Below are 23,575 nucleotides of genomic sequence, written 5' to 3'. Positions count from 1 at the left end.
AATCGGTAAGCCCGCAACATTACAACAATGTTAAGAGTAATTTTAAATTATAGCAATTCATTTTTCACTTCTGTCTTTTATTTTTAATTTCTATTAAAAAATGTTTAAAATTGAATTTTATTTTTATTCCACATGTTTTAAATATACTTCTCTCTTGTCAAAAATGCTGAAAAAATAAACCAGTCCTTAGAGCATTGTACAAACGATAGCTGTTCAAAAATGAATGATAATCGCACAAGATCCACCCCCTTAAAGATTCCTGGCACAGGAGCATGTATTAGCAGGTTTCTTGTGAAAAATTCATATGAGGTATAAATACAGTTTTAATATTTTCCAGTAAAAAATAAATTCTCCGTACACTACAAGGAAAACGCGAATTAGCAATAAATTTTTATAACGAACTGTAATATGTTGCTAATAGCAACGAATTCTGCAATCAATTTTTGATTTCGTTGCAATTTTCAAATAAAATTATATAGAGCAATACTTTAGCAACAAAAACAATATTTTGTTTCTAAATCCGTTGATATTAGAAACAGATTTACATTCGTTGTTAAAATTTATTACAAATCGATATTGTAAAAATATTTGAATATAAATTTAGCAACGGATTTAAAAATCCGTTGCTAATAGCAACGGAGTATCTAATCCGTTGCTATTTTCGTGAAATTAAAAAAAATAATTATAAAAATTATCAACAACTATTTGTAAAAAGTATTTGAATATAAATTTTTTAACGGATTTTCAAATCCGTTGCTAATAGCAACGAAGCATTTAATTCGTTGCCATTTTCGTAAAATTAAAAAAAAAATAATTATATAAATTTTGTCAACAATTATTTATAAAAATATTTGAATATAAATTTAGTAACGGATTCTAAAATCTGTTGCTACTTTTACGAGGGAAAAATCTCGCCATTAAAATTTTAAAAGTATATGTAATTATAATTAGTAATGGATTACAAATCTGCTGTTAATTAGCAATGAATTTAATAATGAATTTTGTAAGCTGTTACTATTTTTTGGAGGGAAAAATAAATTTTAGTGTTTAAATTTAGCAACGAATTATGAATCTATTACTAAATCCGTTGCTAATTTGTGTGTATATTTCTTCATACATTTCATTTCCCTTCTTCATATCACTCATTCACTTATTTTTTTTCTTTTCTCTCTATTACAATTTTTTATTTTCTCCTCTTTCATTTTCTTCCTAATTCTATAATTTTTTTTTCTTCTTTTTCTTCTTTTTCTTTCATTTTATTAACTCTATATTGATTTTCTATCATCAATTTCTTCCCTTTTATTTTATTTTTTCCCCTTATCTCAAATTTTTCTCTATCTTCTTTCATTTTCTTTCCAAATCTCTAATTATTTTTCTTCATTTTCTTTCATTTTATTCCTTTTTGTTTCATTTTCTATCATTAATTTCTTCCATTTTCTTTCTAATTCTCTCATCATTTTTCTCACTTTTCCTCTCATTTTCTTCCATTTTCTAATATCATTTTTTTTCTATCATTTCTCTCATTTTCTCACTTTCCCTATGACTTTCTTCACTTTTATCATTTACTTTCATTTTTCATTTTCATTAATATAATTTTCCCTCAATTCATTATTTTACCGTAATTTTTTTATAATAATACATTTTGCTCTCATTATAATGTATCTATAATAACTATTAATGACAATTTGTGTATCAATTAGAATTTATAAACCAGTTATAATATTAAAATTTAAAATTTAAAATTTAAACTTAAATATTAAAATTAAAAATTTATAATATTAAATAACAGTCAGATTTGCAACGGATTATAATCAATTACAATTAACAACGGAATTCCATTGCTAAATCGATTGCAAATAGTAACTTTTTTTTTTCAAAATTTTCTATTTTTTAAAATTAATTAAATTAGCAACGAAAAATATTGTCCATTGCTATTAGCAACGGATTATCCGTTACTAAATTCATTGCTAAGTGAATTTGCAACGAGCCTCGCTACAACAGACAAAAATTGATTATAAATCTGTTGCTAAATCATTTAGTAACGAATTTTTAGGGATTAGAAACGGAAAAATCCATTGCTAATCCGCGCTTTTCTTGTAGTGGTATTTTCAAAAAATAGATCATTGTAATGACATTAACATTTTTATGATAGGTCCAGATAGTTCTTGAAATGATCAATATTTTTTAAGTGTCAAAGGAAATGAGGTAAAAAGTAAATTTATTCATTTTTTAAACCTAAAAACCCGTTATAATAGGTTAGAAAGATTTTTGTGAAATAAATTTAAAGTCCAAGGATCTTTTAGTAATAAATTAAAGTTAAATGATGAAAGTGAAACATTAGGCAAAATTTAGAAACGAGCTATAACAATTACTCTAAAGTTAATTTAATTTTATTTCAAATCGCCTTATAATTTTAAAAGTTACGAATATCGATAACTTATATATTTTTAATTTAAAAATAATAATAATAATGGTAATAAAAGGAACTGTAATATATAAGAAACGAGGTCATAATAAATTTTTGTCAATTCCTTGATTATTATAACTAATAATACTAAGGGAAATATCTCTACTTTCATTCCACCGCATATACCCTTTTGAAAAGGTTTTTATTCATACAGATCGATACTGCTCGATCAACTTTGGCGAAAGCAGCTATAGATTATACATGGAGCGGAGTGGGTCCTTTAAGGGCAGAAGACAACCTTATAATTAGTACCACCAGGGCAAGTAAAAGTGCTGGTCTGGTCATCTTTGGGATAACTATACGCATCTCGGCATCTATCCTTGAAAAACCTAGACAAATCTGTAGGGCCACAGTTTCCGTTATTGCAACAGTATTCATTGGTTTTATACACAGTGCAAGGATTGTTACACCCTCCAGGTGCCCTTAAAACACAGCAGGGCACTGCCCATTGATGTCAGCGTTGCATGTAATCCCCCTGCTGCATCCACCTGAAGTTGGACTAAATTCCATCGGGACGTTAAACCCATCAACCAGGGAGATGTCAAAGAAATCCAAGTTATTGAACTGGTTTAAGGCAAACTCAGCAAGGGTGTTAGGGGGTGCACCATAGGCTGTGCGTTTGAAATGATCGGCTTGCTATATATTTATAGAGAAATGAGGCACACCAAGTCACCAACTTGCATCCATGGAGGGCCCCATGTTCATGGAAAAAAAGTAGCAGTCAATAATTCTTCTTTGGACAATAAAGGACTTTTAAAAGCACACTATAAAATAAATCTAATAAAAATTAATTTAGTTGATTATTATAGAAATTTTCATTCTTTATCAATTAAAATTTGATTTCATTGAAAAGTATTACAGAATTATATTGTTAACGGTGAATGTACTGTGCCATTTTGTCTTAGCTTCAATGAGCAAAGAAAATATCTCTGATCTTAAATGTCAAAAAAATTATAAAATATAAATTCAAGATAAAATTATGAAATTATTGTATAAATAATATAAATGTGCTTACTATAAAATTAAAAATTACCGTATAATTTATGATATACGGAATAGATCATCACTTTTTTTTCTTCAAGAATCAGATTTTTAGAAAAAAAAATATATATTGAAAAGCTATCAAATATTGGAGATATTAAAAATTGAAAATGTAGCACGTAACGTGATAATGTGGCATTAAATTATTTTTGCTGAAATACAAAATATTTTAAAATTTTGGAAGTATAAAATTACTACATTTTATAAATTTTTTTTAATTTAAAAATTTTAAAATTATAAAAATACAATAGTTTAAAAAAATAAAATTTAATTGGATGAAAAACAATTTCCTCAATGGGGATATGGTGGAGTAATTCTAACATGCACATCCAACGGACAGGCATGTTGGAAAATTTAAGCAATGAATTTTAATTTCGTTTTTTTTTTTTCTTTTATATGAGGTCCTTGTCATTACTTGATTAATTATGGAGTCCATGTAAAATTAAATTTCACATTATATATAAATTTTTATATGTATATAAAGTCGAAAGGTATTTTTTAGAATCTATCATATAACATTTTCTTTTATAATATTATTATGTATTATTCTCTATTATATATAAATTATAAATTATTTGATAGTTATCCTATTAATACTCGAATAAATAACTATTATCATAAGATAACTTATAATATATTAATATATATTAATTATATATATTTATATCTATATAATATTAAATAGATTTTAATTATTTATATTATAATATTTTTATTAAAAAATTTTAAAAATAAAAATAATAAAAATAAAATTTAAAAATTAATAAAATATTATATATATATATATATATATATATATATAAATTATAATTATCTAGTTATATTTTATATCTCATTTAAATTAAAAGTGACTTTAAATAAAGAAGGAAAATAGAAAGATAAATGGGGTAGGAAAAGCAAGAAATTCAGTGAAGTGGAAGACGTGGAAATAGGGTTGTGCAAATGGCTGGTTCGGTTGTGAACTAAACTGAACTGATAAAACTGAAAATTAAAAATTAAAAATTAAAAATTTTAAAAATTGAATCAAACCAATTATTAAAAGAAAATCGAATAGAATCAAACTGATAAATATCAGTTTGGTTTTAAACGGATCAAACCGAATTTGGTAAAATTTCATATTTTAAACATTAAATCTCAATAATAAAAATATAAAAAAAAAAACTTAAAAATCAAAACTCAAAAATCTTAGGGTTTCCTTGATATATATTAGTAATTTCGGTTCGGTTTGATTTTTTTTATTTTTTATGAAAATAATCAAACCGAATTAATTAATCAAAATTATCAAAATTTTTAAATCGAACCGAATCAATTGAACTAAATTGACCCAGTTCGATTTAATTTTTAAATTTAAATCGAAATCTGCTCATCCGTACCGTCCGATAATAACATAAATTGGGCTAAATTGAGATTCCATGAATGTCTGGCTTGGGTTGTTTTTCTATCCACCATTTGCTCTAGTTAGCAAGTTTCAGTTCAATGTCCTACTAAAATTCAAGAACAGTACTTGGTAAATTTTGGTATAGATATTTGAATAGGATGTAACATCCAAGTGGTGGCCAAGTATATTAATTTAGCGGCAATTTGATCCACAAATTCTTTAGGTGTTGCTGCATCACTTGCAGATAAGTTGGATGGAGTCGATCCTCGTTGAACAAGAACAGATAGAAGATAAAAGAAATGGGTCCTAAAGCAGACGCTGGCTGCCAATTGCGACTTGTTCAACTATGGTGTCTTTTTTAGGGCAGAAATGGCAACTAATAATTGAGTTGCAACCGACGTCAGCCGTTCATCCATTAAGACCTGTCATGATGAACGGCTGAGATTGCTCAAGCACAGCTAACACCAGTTGATGTTAGTGAGGCCAAGTCATAAAAATTCCCATTTATGATAAAAAAAAGTTGCTGTTATGGATTCCGGCCCAAATTGATTTATAATGTTTATTTACTTAGTTGCATGTTGGGCCTTAAATTTTTGTGTGATCATGGGTTTAGGAGTAATAAGGCTTAATAAGGATTTTGAGAGTTTTATGCTAGCTCAAGTCCAAGTGCCTGTCCGATTCATAGAGTTAAGCCGTCACAATTAATTTGATAGATTGATTTCAAGATTAACGAGAGATGAATTAATGTAAGCCAATGAAAATTTTGACTCATTGATATTGGTTGTACCTAGATGCAATCCAATGTTATTGCTAGGATGTGGGTTAGGAAATAACTATGAGATTTTGGCACAACTCACTAAAAAAAAAAAAAAAGATTAGGAGTTGACGATCTATTAAAATCGGTTGTTTAATGGATTTAGCAATCAATTTAATTGATTGCAAATCGACAATCAAATAAATTGTTAAATTAATTAAATTAAAAAAAATAGAACTTTTAATAAAAAACTATTGATTGCTATACCAACCAAAACATAATCAATTACAAAAATTTAGTGTCTTTAATTTTATAATTTTACAATCATTTTGTAAATCGGTTGCTATTTGCAACTAATTTAGTAATCGAAAAGTTTGTTGCTAATTTTTTAAAAAAAATTATAAAAAATTAAAGTTTCAAATAATAAATAAATAATTTTTTTAAAAATACTAAAATAGTAAATTATTAATGAAAAATTAGTAAATATTATAAAATTTTACTAATAATAACTATTAAAAATTATTAATATGTAAAAAGACATTTGTAAGACAAGTTACTAAAAAAAATTACCATATATACACACACACAAAATTATTAAAAATTAATACTACAAATAATTTATTAAAATATAATGAAGAAGAAAAAGATGAAAAAGAAAAAAATGGTGAAGAAAATAGATGAGAAAAAAAAAAAGATGATGAAAAAGAAAATATATGAAAAAGAAAAAGATGATGAAAAAGAAAATAAATGAGAAAGAAAAAGATGATAAAAAATATGAAAATAAATGATGAAAAAAAAAATAAATAAGAAAAAAAATGATGAAGACAATAGATGAGGAAGAAAAAAATGATGAACAAAATAGGTCAAAAAAGAAAAATTGATAAATAAAATAGATAAGAATAAAAAAGATGAGAAAAAAATAAGAGAAAAGGGAAGAGCGAGAGAGAGAGAGAGAGAAAGAGAGAGGAGTAATGGGGAAAGAAAACGAATAGTGGTTTATATAAGTGAATTAGCAACGGATTGTCAATTGCTAATTCCTTTTGAAAATTGAGTTAAAATTTTTTTGAGAAAAAATTTTACAACTGATTCATAATTAGTTACAAAATCGATTGGTAATAACAATCGATTTTAATTGATTGCAAAAATTAAGTGTTATATTTAAGATTTTCTAATATTGATTAGTAACTACTTTAGTAATTAATTATAGATCCATTGATATTAGCAACTAATTTTTAAATTGATTGCTATATTTTTAAAAATTAATTATTTTACTAAAAAAATAAAATCTTAAATTAATTGCAAAATCAAAGTCAATCGTAAAACTGATTATTTTTTTATAATGACTTCCATTCAACTATGAATTGGGTGGAAATAATTATCATTCACATTGTTTGTCAACAAAACATATGAAGTAATTATTGTTTGAAGAAATAATTAATTTTATATTTATAAAATTTTAATTATTAAATTATATATATATATCCTCGGAAAGAATGGAATAATTTCTCGTTATCGTAAAACTTAAATTCAATCCCTAGAAAAAACATGATTGAGAAGAACATTTACGAACTCTGTAGAGATTATCGTAAAATGGACAAAGGAAATACTAGATGTGGAAAAAAGGAAAAAAAAAAAAAATAGAAAGACCATTCTAACAAAGAGAGAAGAAAAGTCAAGAGCGGGAATATGGGGCCTTGGGTTGCAATTTGCAAATGGATTAGATGGTACTGGTCCCGCACGTCTGTTTTGATTAAGATTGAAATGGAGTGGAGTAGGTCCTTCAAGGGCAGAAGACAGCCTTATAATTAGTATCACCAGGGCAAGTAAAAATGCTGGTCTGGTCATCTAAGGGATAACTATAAGCATCTCGGCATCTATCCTTGAAAAACTTAGACAAAATTGTAGGGCCAAAGTTCCCGTTATTGCAACAGTACTCATTGGTTTTATACACAGTGCAAGGGTTGTTACACCTTCCGGGTGCGTTTAACACAGCAGGGCACTGCCTATTTATATCAGCCTTACATGTAATCCCCCTGCTGCATCCACCTGTAGTTGGACTAAATTCCATCGGGACATTGAACCCACCAACCAGGGAGATGTCAAAGAAATCCAGGCTATTGAACTGGCTTAAGGCAAACTCGGCAATGGTGTTTGGGGGTGCACCATAGGCTGTGCATTGGAGTAGACCCCCGCAGGCGCCAGTTTGGCATTGGCCACGGCCAGCTCCATCAAAGCGGCAATTGGTTCGACCTCATATGCGACCTCCTGTTGTGCCAGGGTTTATCGTGAGAGGCCAAGTTTGGCGAGGATCTAGTCGCTTGCCACCACCAGGCACAGCAGCTGCCCACACCGTGTAAGGACAGTTGTTTGTGATAGCAAAAGTAGCTGCATAGGCAGTAGCGAAATAGAAAGCGATAAACTAGGGGCATGGTTTTGGAAAAGATCATATTGGCAAATAATAGCTAGCTGATTATAATTTGTTGCATTAGATTGTAGGCTATGCGTTTGGAATATAATGATCGGGTTGCTGTATATTTATAGAGAAATGAGGTAGACCAAGTCACCCATGTATGGCCCCATGTTCATGGAACAAACGTAGCAGTCATTAATTCTTCATTGGACCAAAACCGACTTTTTTAAAAACACACTATAAAATAAATCAAATAAAAATTAATATAGTTGATTATTAATTATGGAAGCTTTCATTGTTTGATTATTAATTAGTAATTAATTATTAACGACTAATTACTTGATTAATTATGGAGCCCATGTAAAACTTCACATAAACATTGTTTTATATCCCATTTAAATTAAAAGTGGCATTAAATAAAGAAGGAAAATAGAAAGTAGGAAAAAGCAAGAAAGTGAAGGGGAAGACCTAGAAAAAAACAAGTCTTGAATGGGTGGAGGACACGGAAAATGAAATTACGATTTCTCCAAAAGGGTTCGAGGTCTGAGAGCAACAGTGCCTCAATGGGAAATATTCCATGAAAAACTGTAGAACTATGAAGCATGGAGATTTTGTTTTTGTACTGTCTCATTAAATTAGAAATATACTAATCAAAATATATTTCATAAATATAAATTAATAATAATAATGATAGATTATATTATTTATATAAAAAAGATTTAATATATTTTAATCTTAAAATTTTTTTAAATAATTATATAAGTTTTTAAACAGTTTTTTAAATTTTATTTAAAATAATAATAATATTTAAACAGTGTATTTTGATATATCTCAATCTTGATTTCAAATAGAGTATTAATCATGTTCTTTCTTGATGAAAATGAAGAGCAAGTGTCGTTTTAAAAGCCAACCTTAGAACATTAATTCGATGGATTAATTTCAAGATTAACAAGAGAGGAATTAATGTAAACCAATGAAAATTTTGGCACAACTTCCATTCAACTATGAAGTGGGTGGAAATCACTGTCATTCCTAGGTTGTTTGTCGACCCAACAATTTATAAAATTTTTATTTTTTTAAAAAAGATTAATTTTATGTTTATAAATTTTGAATTATTTTATAAAATATAAAAAATAAATTTTATATATATATCTCTCTCTCTCTGTGAAAGTATGGAATAATTTCTCTATTATCGTATCTGAAAGCAGACCATTTTAGCAAGGAGAGAAGAAAAGTCGAGAGTGGGGACTATAGGCCATTGGGTTGCAATTTGCAAATGGACTAGATGGTATTGGTCCCCCCACGTCTGTCTTAATTAAGATTAGAGCCCATTGTAAGAAGGTCTTGGGCTTTTAATTTCAAGACTCGCCTTCACAATTTTTTTTTTTAATTAACAAAGTGAGCTCAATGGTAACATTACACAAACGTCAAGGGTAATTTTGAATTATAGCAATTCATATTTCACTTGTCTTTTATTTTTAATTTACATTAAAAAAATTTTAAATTTTAATTTTATTTCACAAAAATTTTTTGACATGTATTAGCGCATTTTCAGTGAAAATTTCATATAACATATAGTGTGACGTTTATAAATGCAGTTTTAATATTTTTCAGTAAAAAGTAAATCTTCTATATTTGTAGAAAATAGATTATTATGATGACATTAATATTTTTGTGATAGGTACAGATGATTTTTGAAACTTAAAAACCTATCATGATAGGTTAGGGAGATTTTTATGAAATAAAATTAAAATTCAAAGATCTTTTAGTAATAAATTAAGCTTAAATGATGAAATGAAATATTGGACAAAATTTAAAAATAAATTATAAAAATTGCCCTAATATTAATATAATTTTATTTCAAATCGCCATTTTAAAATTATGAACTTCGATAACTTATACATTTTAAATTAAAAAGACAAACAATAATGGTAATAAAAGGAACTGTCATATATAAGAAACGAGGTCATAATATTTCTTTGTCAATTCCTTGATTATTATAACTAATAATACTAAGGGAAATATCTCTACTTTCATTCCACCGCATATACCCTTTTGAAAAGGTTTTTATTCATACAGATCGATACTGCTCGATCAACATTGGCGAAAGCAGCTATAGATTATACATAGAGCGGAGTGGGTCCTTTAAGGGCAGAAGACAACCTTATAATTAGTACCGCCAGGGCAAGTAAAAGTGCTGGTCTGGTCATCTTTGGGATAACTATACGCATCTCGGCATCTATCCTTGAAAAACCTAGACAAATCTGTAGGGCCACAGTTTCCGTTATTGCAACAGTATTCATTGGTTTTATACACAGTACAAGGATTGTTACACCCTCCAGGTGCCCTTAACACAGCAGGGCACTGCCCATTGATGTCAGCCTTACATGTAATCCCCCTTCTACATCCACCTGAAGTGGGACTAAATTCCATCGGGACATTAAACCCATCAACCAGGGAGATGTCAAAGAAATCCAAGTTATTGAACTGGTTTAAGGCAAACTCAGCAAGGGTGTTAGGGGGTGCACCATAGGATGTGCATTGGAGTAGACCGCCACAGTCGCCAGTTTGGCATCGGCCACGACCTGCTCCATCAAAGCCGCAGTTGGTTCGAGCCCATATGCGAGCTCCTGTTGTGCCGGGGTTTACAGGGAGGGGCCAAGTTTGGCGAGGGTCTAGTCGCCTGCCACCACCAGGCACAGCAGCTGCCCAAACTGTATAAGGGCAGTTGTTTGTGATAGCAAAAGTTGCTGCATGAGCGGAAGCAAAATAGAGAGTGATAAAGAGAAAATAAACAAGGGGAATGGTTTTGGAAAAGATCATTTTTACAAACTATAGCAAGCTGATTATAGGCTGTGCGTTTGGAATGATCGGCCTGCTATATATTTATAGAGAAATGAGGTACAACAAGTCACCAACTTGCATCCATGGAGGGCCCCATGTTCATGGAAAAAAAGTAGCAGTCAATAATTCTTCTTTGGACAATAAAGGACTGTTAAAAACACACTATAAAATAAATCTAATAAAAATTAATCTTGTTTACTATTATAGAAAATTTCATTCTTTATCAATTAAAATTTGATTTCATTGAAAAGTATTACAGAATTATATTATTAATGGTGAATGTACTATGCCATTTTGACTTAGCTTCAATGAGCAAAGAAAATATCTCTGAACATAAATGTCAAAAAAATTATAAAATATAAATTCAAAATAAAATTATGAATTTATTGTATAAATATATATAAATGTACTTACTATAAAATTAAAAATTACCGTATAATTTATGATATACAGAATAGATCATGATTTTTTTTTCTTTGAAAATCAGATTTTTAGAAAAAAAAAATTGAAAAGCTATCAAATATTGGAGATGTTAAAAAATTGAAAATGTAGTAAGTAACGTGATAATGTGGCATTAAATTATTTTTGCTGAAGTACAAAATATTTTAAAATTTTGGAAGCATAAAATTACAACATTTTTATAAATTTTTTAATTTAAAAATTTTGAAATTATAAAATTACAATAATTTTAAAAAATAAATTTTTAATTGGGTGAAAAACATTTTCCTCAATGGGGATATGGTGGAGTAAGTCTAATGTACACATCCAACAGACAGGCATGTTGGAAAATTTAAGCAACGAATTTTAATTTCATTTTTTTTTCTTTTATATGAGGTCTTTGTCATAACTCGGTTCATTATGAAGTTTATATAAAATTAAATTTCATATATTATATATAAATTTTTATATATATAAAGCAGAATGATATGCTTTAGAATCTATCATATGATATTTTTTTTATGATATTATTATGTGATTTTCTCTGTTTTATATAAATTATAAATTACTTAATAGTTATCCTATAAATATTATAATAAGTAATTATTATAAGATAATTTATAATTTATTAATATATATTAATTATATATATTTATATTTATATCATGTTAGATAAATTTTAATTATTTATATTATAATATTTTTATTAAAAATTTTAAAAAATAAAGTAACAAAAATAAAATTTAAAAAATCAATAAAATATTATAAAAATATATATACATAAATTAAAATTATTAATAGCCTGACAATTATCTAGTTATATTATATATCTCATTTGGGGTAGGAAAAAGCAAGAAATTAAATGAAGTGGAGGACGTGGAAATTAAAAAACAAGGTGGAGGACATGGAAAATGAAATTGCGATTTATCCAAAAGGGGTCAAAGTCTGAGAGCAACAGCACTTCAATGGGAAATATTCCATGAAAAACTGTGGAGCTGTGAAGCATGGAGAATTTGTTTTTGTAAAGTCTCATTAAATTAGAAAGATGCAAATTACATTATATTTTATAAATATAAATTAATAATAATAATAATAATAATAATAATAATAATAATAATAATAGTAAAATAGTGAAATTAATATATTTTAATAAATTAATATATATTAAAGTTTCTCTAAATATACATTTTATCAGTTTTAAATTCATTAATTAAATATAAATTTGATTAGTGAAAAAATTTTTTGTTAATAAAATTTATTTTTAATATAGTAATTTAGCATTAATTTTTCAATATTCTTTTTTAAAAAATAATTTATTTCCTTATATTGTGTTATAAAATGGATATTCAAACGAATTGATCATCAGTAGATATATAGTTTATAGGAAATTTGAACATGGAAAAAAAAATTTGGATATTCAAATAAAAGAAATTTGTGAGAAAAATGAAAGAAAGGATATATATAAAACTTATTAAAAAAAAATGCTTTTGATTTGTTGTGGTTTTTCTCAAGTTATAATTCATACAAATTGTGAGAAAGCCCAAGACTGAGTTATGAAATTTTACTCTTTATTTTCTTGTATAATAACATGCAAATTGAAGCACTGGGACCTTCATGGAGAAATTATTCAATATATCAATAAACCTTTAAATATTATTTAAATCAAGTAGTTTAATTTAATTTTTTTTTAATTTTAAGTGTAGAAAATAGAGGGATATTAAGTTTAATGGTCTAACTATCTATTTATTCTAAAATTAATCAATTTTATGACCGAAAAGAATCATAGAAAATAAGAAAATATATTTAGTGAGCTTTCATTAAATAAAAAAAAATTGAACTTTATGAATAAACTAGTCATTTCATTCATGCGTTTGTATAAATTATTTATTATTTTATTTCAACAACATAATTTAATATAATTTTATCATATTTTATAATTTAATAGTTGAGATAAAATTTTTATAATTAAAATTTAAAAATATTTAAATAAAATAATATTTAAAATGATAAGTTATTTTTTATAGATAATTTTAAAAATAAAAATAATAAAAAAATATCAGATGATAATTTTTTAAATATATTTACTAGTTTATGTGACACACTTGCACGAATCCTTTTTTAAAATTTGATATATATATATATATATATTATTCATCTTATATATCAAGAAAATTTGGCATACCGCTCCATCGAGAAAACAATATATAACGCCGATGTGAATGTGTTGCACTTACCTCTCTCTTTCTTTCAAGAAAGTTTTATTTTATTATTTATTTTAATTTTTAATTTAAAATATAATTTTTTAATTTAAGAATCAAATTAGAAATAAATAGTTAATTTTTTAAAAAATTATTTTAAAATAACTTTTAAATAGTTAAAATGTTTAATTTAAAAGTGTTTAAAAGTAATTTGATTGATTAAAATTATCGAAAAGGTTGTGTAATTAAAAGTTGTGGTTGTTAAAATGAGAAGAATATTAATAGTTATTTATTTGATCAAATAACAATTTTAAAATAAATATATAAGTTATAAATAAAATATCCTTACTTTTAATATTTTTTAATTTATAAATCAAATCAAATACTAATTTACTTATAATTTTTTTACTTATAAATAAATTTGATCAACTTACGAACTAAATCAAACCCTTTAGAGAAATTTTCAAAGATATATAAGTTGATTTAGCTTATAAGTTGATCAAATTTACTTATAAGTGAAAAGTTATAAATAAATTAGAGAATGTTTATTTTGACTATTTACTTTTAACTTTTGACTTAAAATGTATTTTTTAACTTATAAGTTAATTTAAAAATAAGCAATTAATTATTTGATAAAGCTTCTTAAAATCAACTTTTAAATAATTTAAGTATTTAGTTAAAAGGCGTTTAAAAGTAACTTAATTTATGAAAATGACAAAAGGATATATCATTAAGTGTTGTATTTATTAAAATGAGGATGGTATTGATATTTTAAAAATTTTTTAGGATAATATAGTTTTTACTTGATCAAAATATAATTTTAAAATAAGCATTTTTTAACCAAACAATTAAACTATTTAAAAGTTAATTTTAAATAATTTTATCAAATAATTAATTATTTATTTTTAAATTAACTTATAAGTTAAAAAATATCATTGACAATATAGTAGTATAATATATTATCTATTTATTTTAAAACTATATTTTGATCAAATAAAATACTATATTATCCTAATAAGTTTTTAAAATATCAATATTGTCCTCATTTTAATAATTACAATACTCACTGATATACCTTTTTTTGTCATTTTTATAATTAATTTACTTTTAAGCATCTTTTAACTAAACATTTAAACTATTTAAAAGTTATTTTTAAATAATTTTATTAAATAATTAATTACTTATTTTTAAATTAACTTATAAATTAAAAAATATATTTTAAATCAAAAGTCAAAAGTAAATAATTAAACCAAACACCTTCTAAATATATAGAAACATTCATACGAAGTTTTCTTTGATATGTTCAGGTATTCCTATTGTCACGACCCAATTTTACAGGCCGGACTGGCACTAAGACCTGGGCAGGCATAAAGCCCCCGAGGCCCACAATAAGCTTCACTATTTCTAAACCCATAACTAAGACCAAACTCATTGCCTAACATGTAAACAAAAATAAAATAAAACACTCTAAATTTACTTGGGCCAACTTAATTCAATATCTATCAGAAATTCCCTATTATGGAAGTCTAACTCAGCCTTGACTCACAACATGTACAAAACCATCTCATATCATAAATTTTTCATTAATTAATATAGTATATTCATAACTAATGCCACAACGAAATTCTAGTAAATAAATAAATAAACAGAAATAATAAAATATTAACTAAGAAGAACAACTTGAAGAGGAAAATGCAGGTTATACTCGAAGAAATAAACTCGCTCATATTGCAACCTAAAAAAAAAATATTTGAATATGAATGAGCATTCGACTCAAAAAGTTTAGATATCAATTATAAGTGCAATTTCTATAACTATCTAAAACTAGTGCAATCCTACTACGAAATGTATATCTATCACATATAACAAATAATTTACCTAATATTCACACAAAAAGTTAATTTGGAGCTACTCACACACTCAGTGTATTACATCAATATATATATAAAAACTGATCCCCTATCAGCTATCTTAATTTAATATCGACTAGCAATATCAACTTAAGTCGGACTTTCGCTTAATAATCTATGTGCAAGGGTTAGCGAGGTCAACTCAAAACTATACTCACCTTGACTTATCCATATAAAAGGATCGGGTTTCAGCGAGTCAAGCTCCAGCTGCGACTAGGGGTGAGCATATTTTGGTTCAAACCAAAAAACCTAACCGAATAGAATCAATTCAGTTCAATATATTCGGTTTTAGAATTTAATCAGTTCGGTTCGATTTTGAAGAGAAAAATCGATTAAACCGAATCAAACCGAATAGTAATTTTATATATTCAAATAGAACCGAATCGATTTTTGAATTGATTTATTTTTATGGAGAATTTATTAATTATATTTAATTTTATATATATAAATTGTTTAATTTCATTGATTAATGGTTATTAAGTTCAAACCAAAGTTAAAATTAGACCAAATAACTTAAAAATCAAGTCTAAATTAAAAAATCAATTAAAAATCAAAACCGATTGGTTTGAACCAAATCGAACTGAAATAGAGTGGTTTGGTTCAATTTGATTTTTCATCAATTTTGGTTTGGTTCGATTTCTAAAATATGTAATTTGGTTTTCATAATTTAATTCGGTTCGGTTCGAACCGAATGCTCACTCCTAGCCGAAACTACCCATCCTACCCGTATCAATATCCACATCATACTCACTCCAACACACATGCAGAGCTCCAAATTATCTTTAGGATGGCAATCACAACAAGTAACAATAATTAAATATGCAGCAACAAAAAATGTCCATAATATATTATCTATTTATGTATATAATTAATTATTTATAGAATGCATGAGTATGCCATATATATAATTAATATTGAAATTACAAAAATAATTAATATCAAATTCACAGACTGGTCGACTTGACTATAGTTGGTTCGGCTAGAAGGAGAAGACGGCTTGTCCCGATCATCCAAATACACATACTGACCTCTATCAAAAGACTAACAAAATTAACTAATTAATTTAATTAAAAAAGCAAGAATAATCTCTAAGATCGTGCCGAAATTTTGATAGAATCTCCTCTATAACTAGACCTAACCCCCCTGCAAGAAAAATACAATAATAGCAACAAACAGAGTTTCAAGCCCACAACAATAATTATAATGTCCATCAATAGCCTATAAGAATCCTAATTTAGGTCAAATCCTCCAAACTATAGCTCGGATCTCTAACTCATTTACAATCCAAATAATTATTTTCAGCCCTTTAAAAATTATAAAAATATTCCTGAAGATCCTTCACATCGTCTTTGTATTAATAAAGTCATTCTACTTAATTTTATTAAGTTAGGAATATTTTACAGATTTAACCTACTAACTTAACTCAACTCAACTCAATTCAACTAAGCCTTTATCCCAAAAATTTGGGGTCGGCTATATAGATCCGCTTTTTTCACTCTAAACGATTTTGGGTTAAATCCTCAGAAATGTGTAATACTTCTAAGTCATGTTGTACTACTCTCCTCCAAGTCAATTTAGGTCTACCCCTTTTTTTTCTTTCTATCCTCTAACCTAATTTGCTCTACTTGTCTAACTGGAGCCTCCGTATGTCTATGCTTCACATGACCAAACCACCTTAATCTCCCTTCTCTCAACTTATCTTCAATTGGCACCACTCCTACCTTTTCTCTAATACTTTCATTACGGACTTTATCTAGTCTAGTATGGCCACTCATCCACCTTAACATTCTCATCTCTGCAACTCTTAACTTAGATGCATACGACTCTTTCAGTGCCCAACACTCACTACCATATAACATAGCCGGTCGTATGGCCGTACGGTAAAATTTAACCAACTAACTTAACAAAGGTAAAACTACATAACTAGAGTTTATGACTACCTTTACAAATTTTGCTACCTGGAACGCGTCCGGAACATCTAAAAATATTGAAAACGATTGTAAATATGATCACTTTTTGAGACAGCCTGCCAAACACCTAGACCGGGCGAAAAACTTAATCCCGAGTGCTAGTGAGCTATCGCCAATCCAATTACTCTTAAATAAAGCTCATAAATTATTAATAATTATTATATAATTATATTTAATTTACGGACATTGAAAAGGGTTGAAAATATCACAAAATGATCTAGACTGTTTGATGATTGCCTTTTTCAAACAGTATCCGATTGGACCGGGGTTGGTTCCATCTCGAAGGTCTCGATGTGCTGAGTTCATCGGTGGTCTAAGATCGCCGAAAATCTAATTGAAAAGCTTAAAAAATCCCATTTCCTTTTCTTCCTTGTTTTGTGTGAATCCGGCAACCATAGGAGTTGCCACTGGTCGGAAATGCTTCCATGGGTCGAAGGCATCGATCTGGACCGATGGTGTGGCCGGAGGATGGCCGGAACAACTAGAAAATGGCCTTGAAGCTTTAGTTCTCTCTCTTCTCTCTCTCTCTTCATTTTCTCACCGACGAGCTGCTGTTCATCGCTGTTCTGCATCACGCTGCTGTTGTTTGATGGTGTAAGTGTTGCTGGCTGGTGCTCCTCATCGCCGGAGAAGATGAGACGGGTGAGGGGAGGGAGGAAAGTGAGGGAGAGAGAGACCATTGTTTGGGGGGGGGGGGGGGGGCGCCCAAGGAGGAGAGTCTATTGCATGATTTTGAAAATCTAGTTTTTTTTTTCTTTTTTTTTTGTAACTTTTAATTACACTTTCAATTGCCAAACTTTTTGAGTATATTCAAATAAGTCTAAAATTATTTTTAATTGGGTCCCAAAATAAAAATATATGTATAATTAAATAATAAGAAAAATATAATAAATAATAATAATAATAATCAAATTAATAACAATTAATCAAATCTTAAAATCAAGGTTAACAATAATGCAATAATATATTTTGTTAATTGATTTAATATAAATATTTAAAACTAATCATTTCAATTGAAATTGGACCATTAAATAATTTTACAAAATATGTTTAGAAATAACATTAAAAATATATAAATAAAAATTTTATAAAAATTATAAATTAGTTAAATAATATTTAAATACTATATAAAAATATAAAATTTATATTTTAAAAATTCAGGTTATTCCACTTATTTAGCTTTTATGTTACTATTAATAATTAATGCATATCCTAAGCAAATTATTTACCATCACATCTAAGCTGGATGATTTGATCAATTTCGTATTTTCCTCAGCTGAATGTCTTCCTCCAAGGACAGTTTCTCAGTGCTTTACTCGCTGGAATAGGGTTTTTAATCCTTCAATTGTCAAAGGAACTTGGACAAAAAGAGGTGCAAATTAAATTTTCTGGCATGTTCCTCGACAATTTGTATGATAGGATATCTATGTGAACTAGAAAGAGCAATGCGACCGGTGGACGGGAACTGCATCATGAGTTAGCCCAGCCCAAGGACTTGGTTACTAATTTAGATGGTGCTGAACCTCCTGCCAGGTATCATCGTACAAATAGTTCATTTTCTTGTTCTACTCCTAGCAATCATTCTCGACGTACCTTTGTCAGCGGCAATAGTCCAGAATCTATAATAAGAAAAAGAGCTTACAAGGAGGCTGGCGTCGATAAGTCTTCTGCTGTCCCTTGTACACCATCATGGAAGATCTCATGTACAAATGCTAGTGAAGATATCAATAACACCGATATTAATTTCAATGAAATTTCCTAAAGAAATTAATAGAGCTTTTCATGTCTTTAATATGTCCTACTTGATGAAGAATGAGGGATGATGCTGTTGAATTGCTTGATGCTTTCCACATACTAGTTAAGGAAGCAAATAAGGTTTGTTGAGATGAGTAGTACACTTAAATCATCAAATTATTAGTATGTGGGGGCAGCAATTGAGGCCTTCATCATTCATCAACTTGAACCCATAAATTTCATCTTGTTCATTGAAAACAAAAACCAGCACTCCATAAGCCCTGCATGGCTTTATACTTGGCAGCAAGGAGTGATCATAGAGCTTGCTTCTCATGCATAGCGGCCCATGAAAAAGGAACATTATTGATAACTAGGTGGCCTTTGTCTAAGAGAAAACTAGGCCTCTTATCGCTTAGCTTCACTTGCTTAAAGCATATCACTTGGCAATTATTTCAGCTGCTCAAACAAATGCCAGGTTCAAATTCCCACTTACCTAATCTCCCTATCAAAAAAACTATACCTACAGACCCAATAAACAAAGCTACTTAGAAACCAAACCATACAAGAGGCCCATAGCCAGAAGATGGCTACCAAGGAACCCAGCCCCACCAGTGACGAGAACTGATTGTTGAGCTTTAGCCGGGCACGCTAGCTTGTTTGTTTTAGTAGATTGCAGGTAGCTTTCCTCGCGCGCTTTTTACAGTTTTCTTTAATGTGACGAGAACTGATTGTTCAGCTTTAGCCGGGCACGCTAGCTTGTTTGTTTTAGTAGATTGCAGGTAGCCTTCTTCGCGCGCTTTTTACAGTTTTCTTTAATGTGAATCCAATCGCGTACAAGGTGCGTGGACGACAAAGTCTACTCATGGAATTTGGAAATTGAAACCCTTAAAACTTAGGGCTTAAAGACATGAGAGCTGAGGGTGAAGATGAAGACAGCGGAGGTGACATAGCCAGATAAGTCGGTAAAAGTTTCAATTTAAGAGTAGAAATATATAATTTTTAATTCAGATAGGTAGAATTTTGAAGGAAATAGAGCAATTAAAATTTGCAATTATAAGTAAACATGAATTGTTAAGCTGTGCTTTCAAAAGATGGGACATCATTTTTTCTAATTTTGGTTCGGATAGAGGATAGGATTTTAAACGCCCAAAAAACAACCTGTAATCTGCTAAAACAAATTTCGAAAATTTCTTATCCCAATTTAACAGCCTCCTTGATTTGCTTAAACTAAAAATTTGTTCTTTTTCTTAAATAGACACCCACCCTTTTCTTCCCAACTATATGTTCACTGCTTTCTTTCTTCATTCTTTCTCTTTTCTGTTGTCTCTGATCTATTTCTTTGAACATTTTTGGCTTCTTTAATAATGGCTGAGCAAACAATTCTTGTGACTGGTGGGGCTGGGTTCATTGGTAGCCACACTGTAGTGCAGCTTCTCAAAGAGGGTTTTAGGGTTTTAATCATTGACAATCTTGATAATTCTATTACCGAAGCTGTTGATAGGGTCAGGGAATTGGTGGGTCCAGCGCTTTCTCAGAAACTAGAATTCAATAAGGTATGTTTGCCCTTCTTGATTATAATTCTCTTTGGTTCCTATGAATTTGAAATCTTGCAGTTTTTTTGTGTTTTGGGTTCTGGAAAATGGGTGATTTGATTGATTAAATAAGTAGTGATGCTAAGCCAAATTCAATGGAGGTTTTGTATTGTTGGCTTACGATTTTTCCATATTCAACGATTTATTCCCATTTATTTTCTTGTTCACTGATATGTTGGTTTGCTTGCAGGGTGATATTAGGAACAAAGATGATTTGGAGAAGTTGTTTTCTCGAACTAAGTGAGTGAATTTGAGTGACACATTTTGCCTTCTTGATGATTTTTAACTTAAAAATGGGACGCAATTTTTCAAAAGTTCAATTTGATCTTCTTCATCATCTTTACCGTTTGATTATTTGTTTATTTCTTGGAGATTGGAAATATTAAAATATTAGATTAGATTATTCAATGGAGTTGGCTTTTGTTGAAGTAACAGATTTTTGCAATTAATGAAATACTATCTTTTTATGAGATGATTTCTTTTTAATCTTTGGAACTAACTGATATTTAACAATATGATAGATTTGATGCTGTGATCCATTTTGCTGGCCTCAAGGCAGTTGGGGAGAGTGTTGCTTATCCTCGTCGTTATTTTGACAATAATTTGATTGGCACTATCAACCTGTATGAGGTCATGACAAAATATAACTGTAAGAAGGTAAATCACTGTTTTAGTTTTTGAACTTTTGAAAATTGTTCTGATTGTTGACACTAATCCATGCCTATATATAATCTACTGCTGATGATCAACTTTCAATGCAAATGCTTATTATGTGTTTATGTTTTAACGTTTGAGCTATATCTAGGTTCAGAAATATTTAACTATGATCTTCTAAAGGACTCTATGATTAGTGGCATTTTACTATATCTGATTATCTGTGCATGTCTGTATAACAATTGGGCAGTTGAGGCTAAGAGTTGTTTTATTTAAATAAGCTAGTTGTTCCTCTTTTTTACCGTTCAATTAAAGTCTAGGAACGGGAGTCAAGACTACAGTTTTGGCACACCTGACAGCAAAAGTCGCTGAAATTGGGACATGTCACTTTCTTGTTAGCAATAGCTCATCAGAGTCATCACAACCTATTGATTATTGTAAAAGATATTATTTTTCCATTATTTTTTTCATGACTTTATATTTCTTGAATGGTCAGTCGTTGACTATAGCTATGGCTTTTATTTCTTGTTGGCACTGATAATTATAATGCTTTTCACGCTCCTGAAACAAAGGGATTTTTTTAATGGGTCCCAAAAATAGATGGTATTCTCATCATCTGCAACTGTTTATGGGCAACCTGAAAAAATTCCATGTGTTGAAGACTTCCAGTTAATGGCTATGAACCCTTATGGACGGACTAAGGTATATATTGCTGTCTCCTGAAAACTGTTTGTTTTCTAAGTTGTCACCAAGTACATAATGAATTTTTGAAATTGGATTAACCCGCTGCCATCTTGATCTCCGAAATTATAGTCCAGTTCTCCTTCCAATTAATATTCTTCTACTTTTCCTTTTAAGCTTTTTCTTGAAGAAATTTCTCGAGATATTCAAAAGGCAGAACCAGAGTGGAGAATCATTTTACTGAGATACTTCAATCCCGTAGGAGCTCATGAGAGTGGTAAACTTGGTGAAGATCCCAAGGGTATTCCTAATAATCTCATGCCTTACATACAACAAGTGGCTGTTGGAAGATTGCCTGAACTCAATGTATATGGTCATGATTATCCCACAAAGGATGGTAGTGCGGTATGTGTTCTTTTAGGAAAATCGTTCTCTTCACATGATAATGCTAAGCACTTGAAATTGTCATATGAAATGCCTTTATCAAAATCCATTTAGCAGTTCTGTTTTGATGTGGATTATATATTTTCCCCTATTCTAGTACTTATCTAATAGTTCTCTAATATCCTTATGGTTCTCAATTAACAGATCCGTGACTACATCCATGTCATGGACTTAGCAGGTGGCCACATTGCTGCTCTTCGGAAGCTTTTTACAACAGAGAAAATAGGTGATCATTTTCTATGTGCTTATGCTAGAATGTTAATCAACTTGCAGTTATAAAAGGCGATTTTTTTTGTTTTTTTTTTTTCCTTGTTTTGAGCAATTCAACTTCTTGTATTATTTGTGATAACTCAAGTTTCAGCATTTGCTAAGGTATAACTTTTGCATTTAGGTTGTGTAGCCTACAACTTGGGTACCGGACATGGAACATCAGTGCTTGAAATGGTTGCTGCATTTGAAAAAGCTTCTGGCAAGGTAATTTTTCTTTCTGGTTTACTTGTTATTCTTCCTCAAATAAATGGGATATGACTTGATAAATAAAATTTCAGAAAATTCCTATCAAGCTATGCCCAAGAAGGCCTGGAGATGCTACTGCTGTTTATGCTTCCACAGATAAAGCTGCGAAAGAACTCAATTGGAAGTACGTTCTCAATCCAGTTTCTTTAAACAAATTGTTGAAAATTTCAGGACAGCTCTTTGTAATTTTTCTTTACGCGTATGGAAAAAAACTTTATTCAGTCATTGATAGCTTTTCTGATGGCATTTTCAGGGCCAAATATGGTATTGCAGAGATGTGCAGAGACCAATGGAAATGGGCAAATAATAATCCATGGGGTTACAAGTCAAAGCCTTGAATTTTCATTCTTAGGTTTATAAACTACACATTTATGTTGTCTTCTGATTTTTCTAGGGAGTTATAGTAAATACAGAAAAATGTTAATACATTTTATGACTTGAGTTGAAAGGCTTCTTCCTCTAATAGATTTCCATTTGCCACTTGCTCAAAATAAATTGTATGAAAATCTCCATTCCTTGAATGAATAACATTAAATTGGTTAAT

At 28.9% G+C, this 23,575-nt stretch overlaps 2 protein-coding genes and 2 pseudogenes across 2 annotated transcripts; 1 reads left to right on the top strand and 3 right to left on the bottom strand.

Moving 5' to 3' along the window:
* Window positions 1-2,511: 2,511 nt before the first annotated feature.
* On the bottom strand, window positions 2,512-3,166 carry LOC110648119 (thaumatin-like protein; annotated as a pseudogene).
* Window positions 3,167-7,134: 3,968 nt separating this feature from the next.
* On the bottom strand, window positions 7,135-8,220 carry LOC110648118 (thaumatin-like protein; annotated as a pseudogene).
* Window positions 8,221-10,063: 1,843 nt separating this feature from the next.
* On the bottom strand, window positions 10,064-10,905 carry LOC110648111 (thaumatin-like protein). Its single transcript, XM_021802232.2, has one exon. It carries the CDS (start codon window positions 10,871-10,873, stop codon window positions 10,196-10,198), a length of 678 nt encoding a protein of 225 aa, XP_021657924.2. The 5' UTR covers window positions 10,874-10,905; the 3' UTR covers window positions 10,064-10,195.
* An 8,698-nt stretch (window positions 10,906-19,603) lies between these two features.
* Window positions 19,604-23,494, top strand: LOC110648116 (bifunctional UDP-glucose 4-epimerase and UDP-xylose 4-epimerase 1). Its single transcript, XM_058138816.1, has 9 exons — window positions 19,604-20,697; window positions 20,927-20,976; window positions 21,258-21,393; window positions 21,991-22,092; window positions 22,249-22,476; window positions 22,660-22,741; window positions 22,907-22,989; window positions 23,064-23,155; window positions 23,285-23,494. Exons 1-9 carry the CDS (start codon window positions 20,509-20,511, stop codon window positions 23,367-23,369), a joined length of 1,047 nt encoding a protein of 348 aa, XP_057994799.1. The 5' UTR covers window positions 19,604-20,508; the 3' UTR covers window positions 23,370-23,494.
* Window positions 23,495-23,575: the final 81 nt, after the last annotated feature.

This window comes from Hevea brasiliensis, chromosome 16, assembly GCF_030052815.1.
Source record: "Hevea brasiliensis isolate MT/VB/25A 57/8 chromosome 16, ASM3005281v1, whole genome shotgun sequence".
In the NCBI taxonomy this organism is placed as follows: Eukaryota; Viridiplantae; Streptophyta; class Magnoliopsida; order Malpighiales; family Euphorbiaceae; genus Hevea; species Hevea brasiliensis.
The sequence above is the reverse complement of the archived record's forward strand: the minus strand, read 5'-3'. Positions and strand labels throughout refer to the sequence as shown.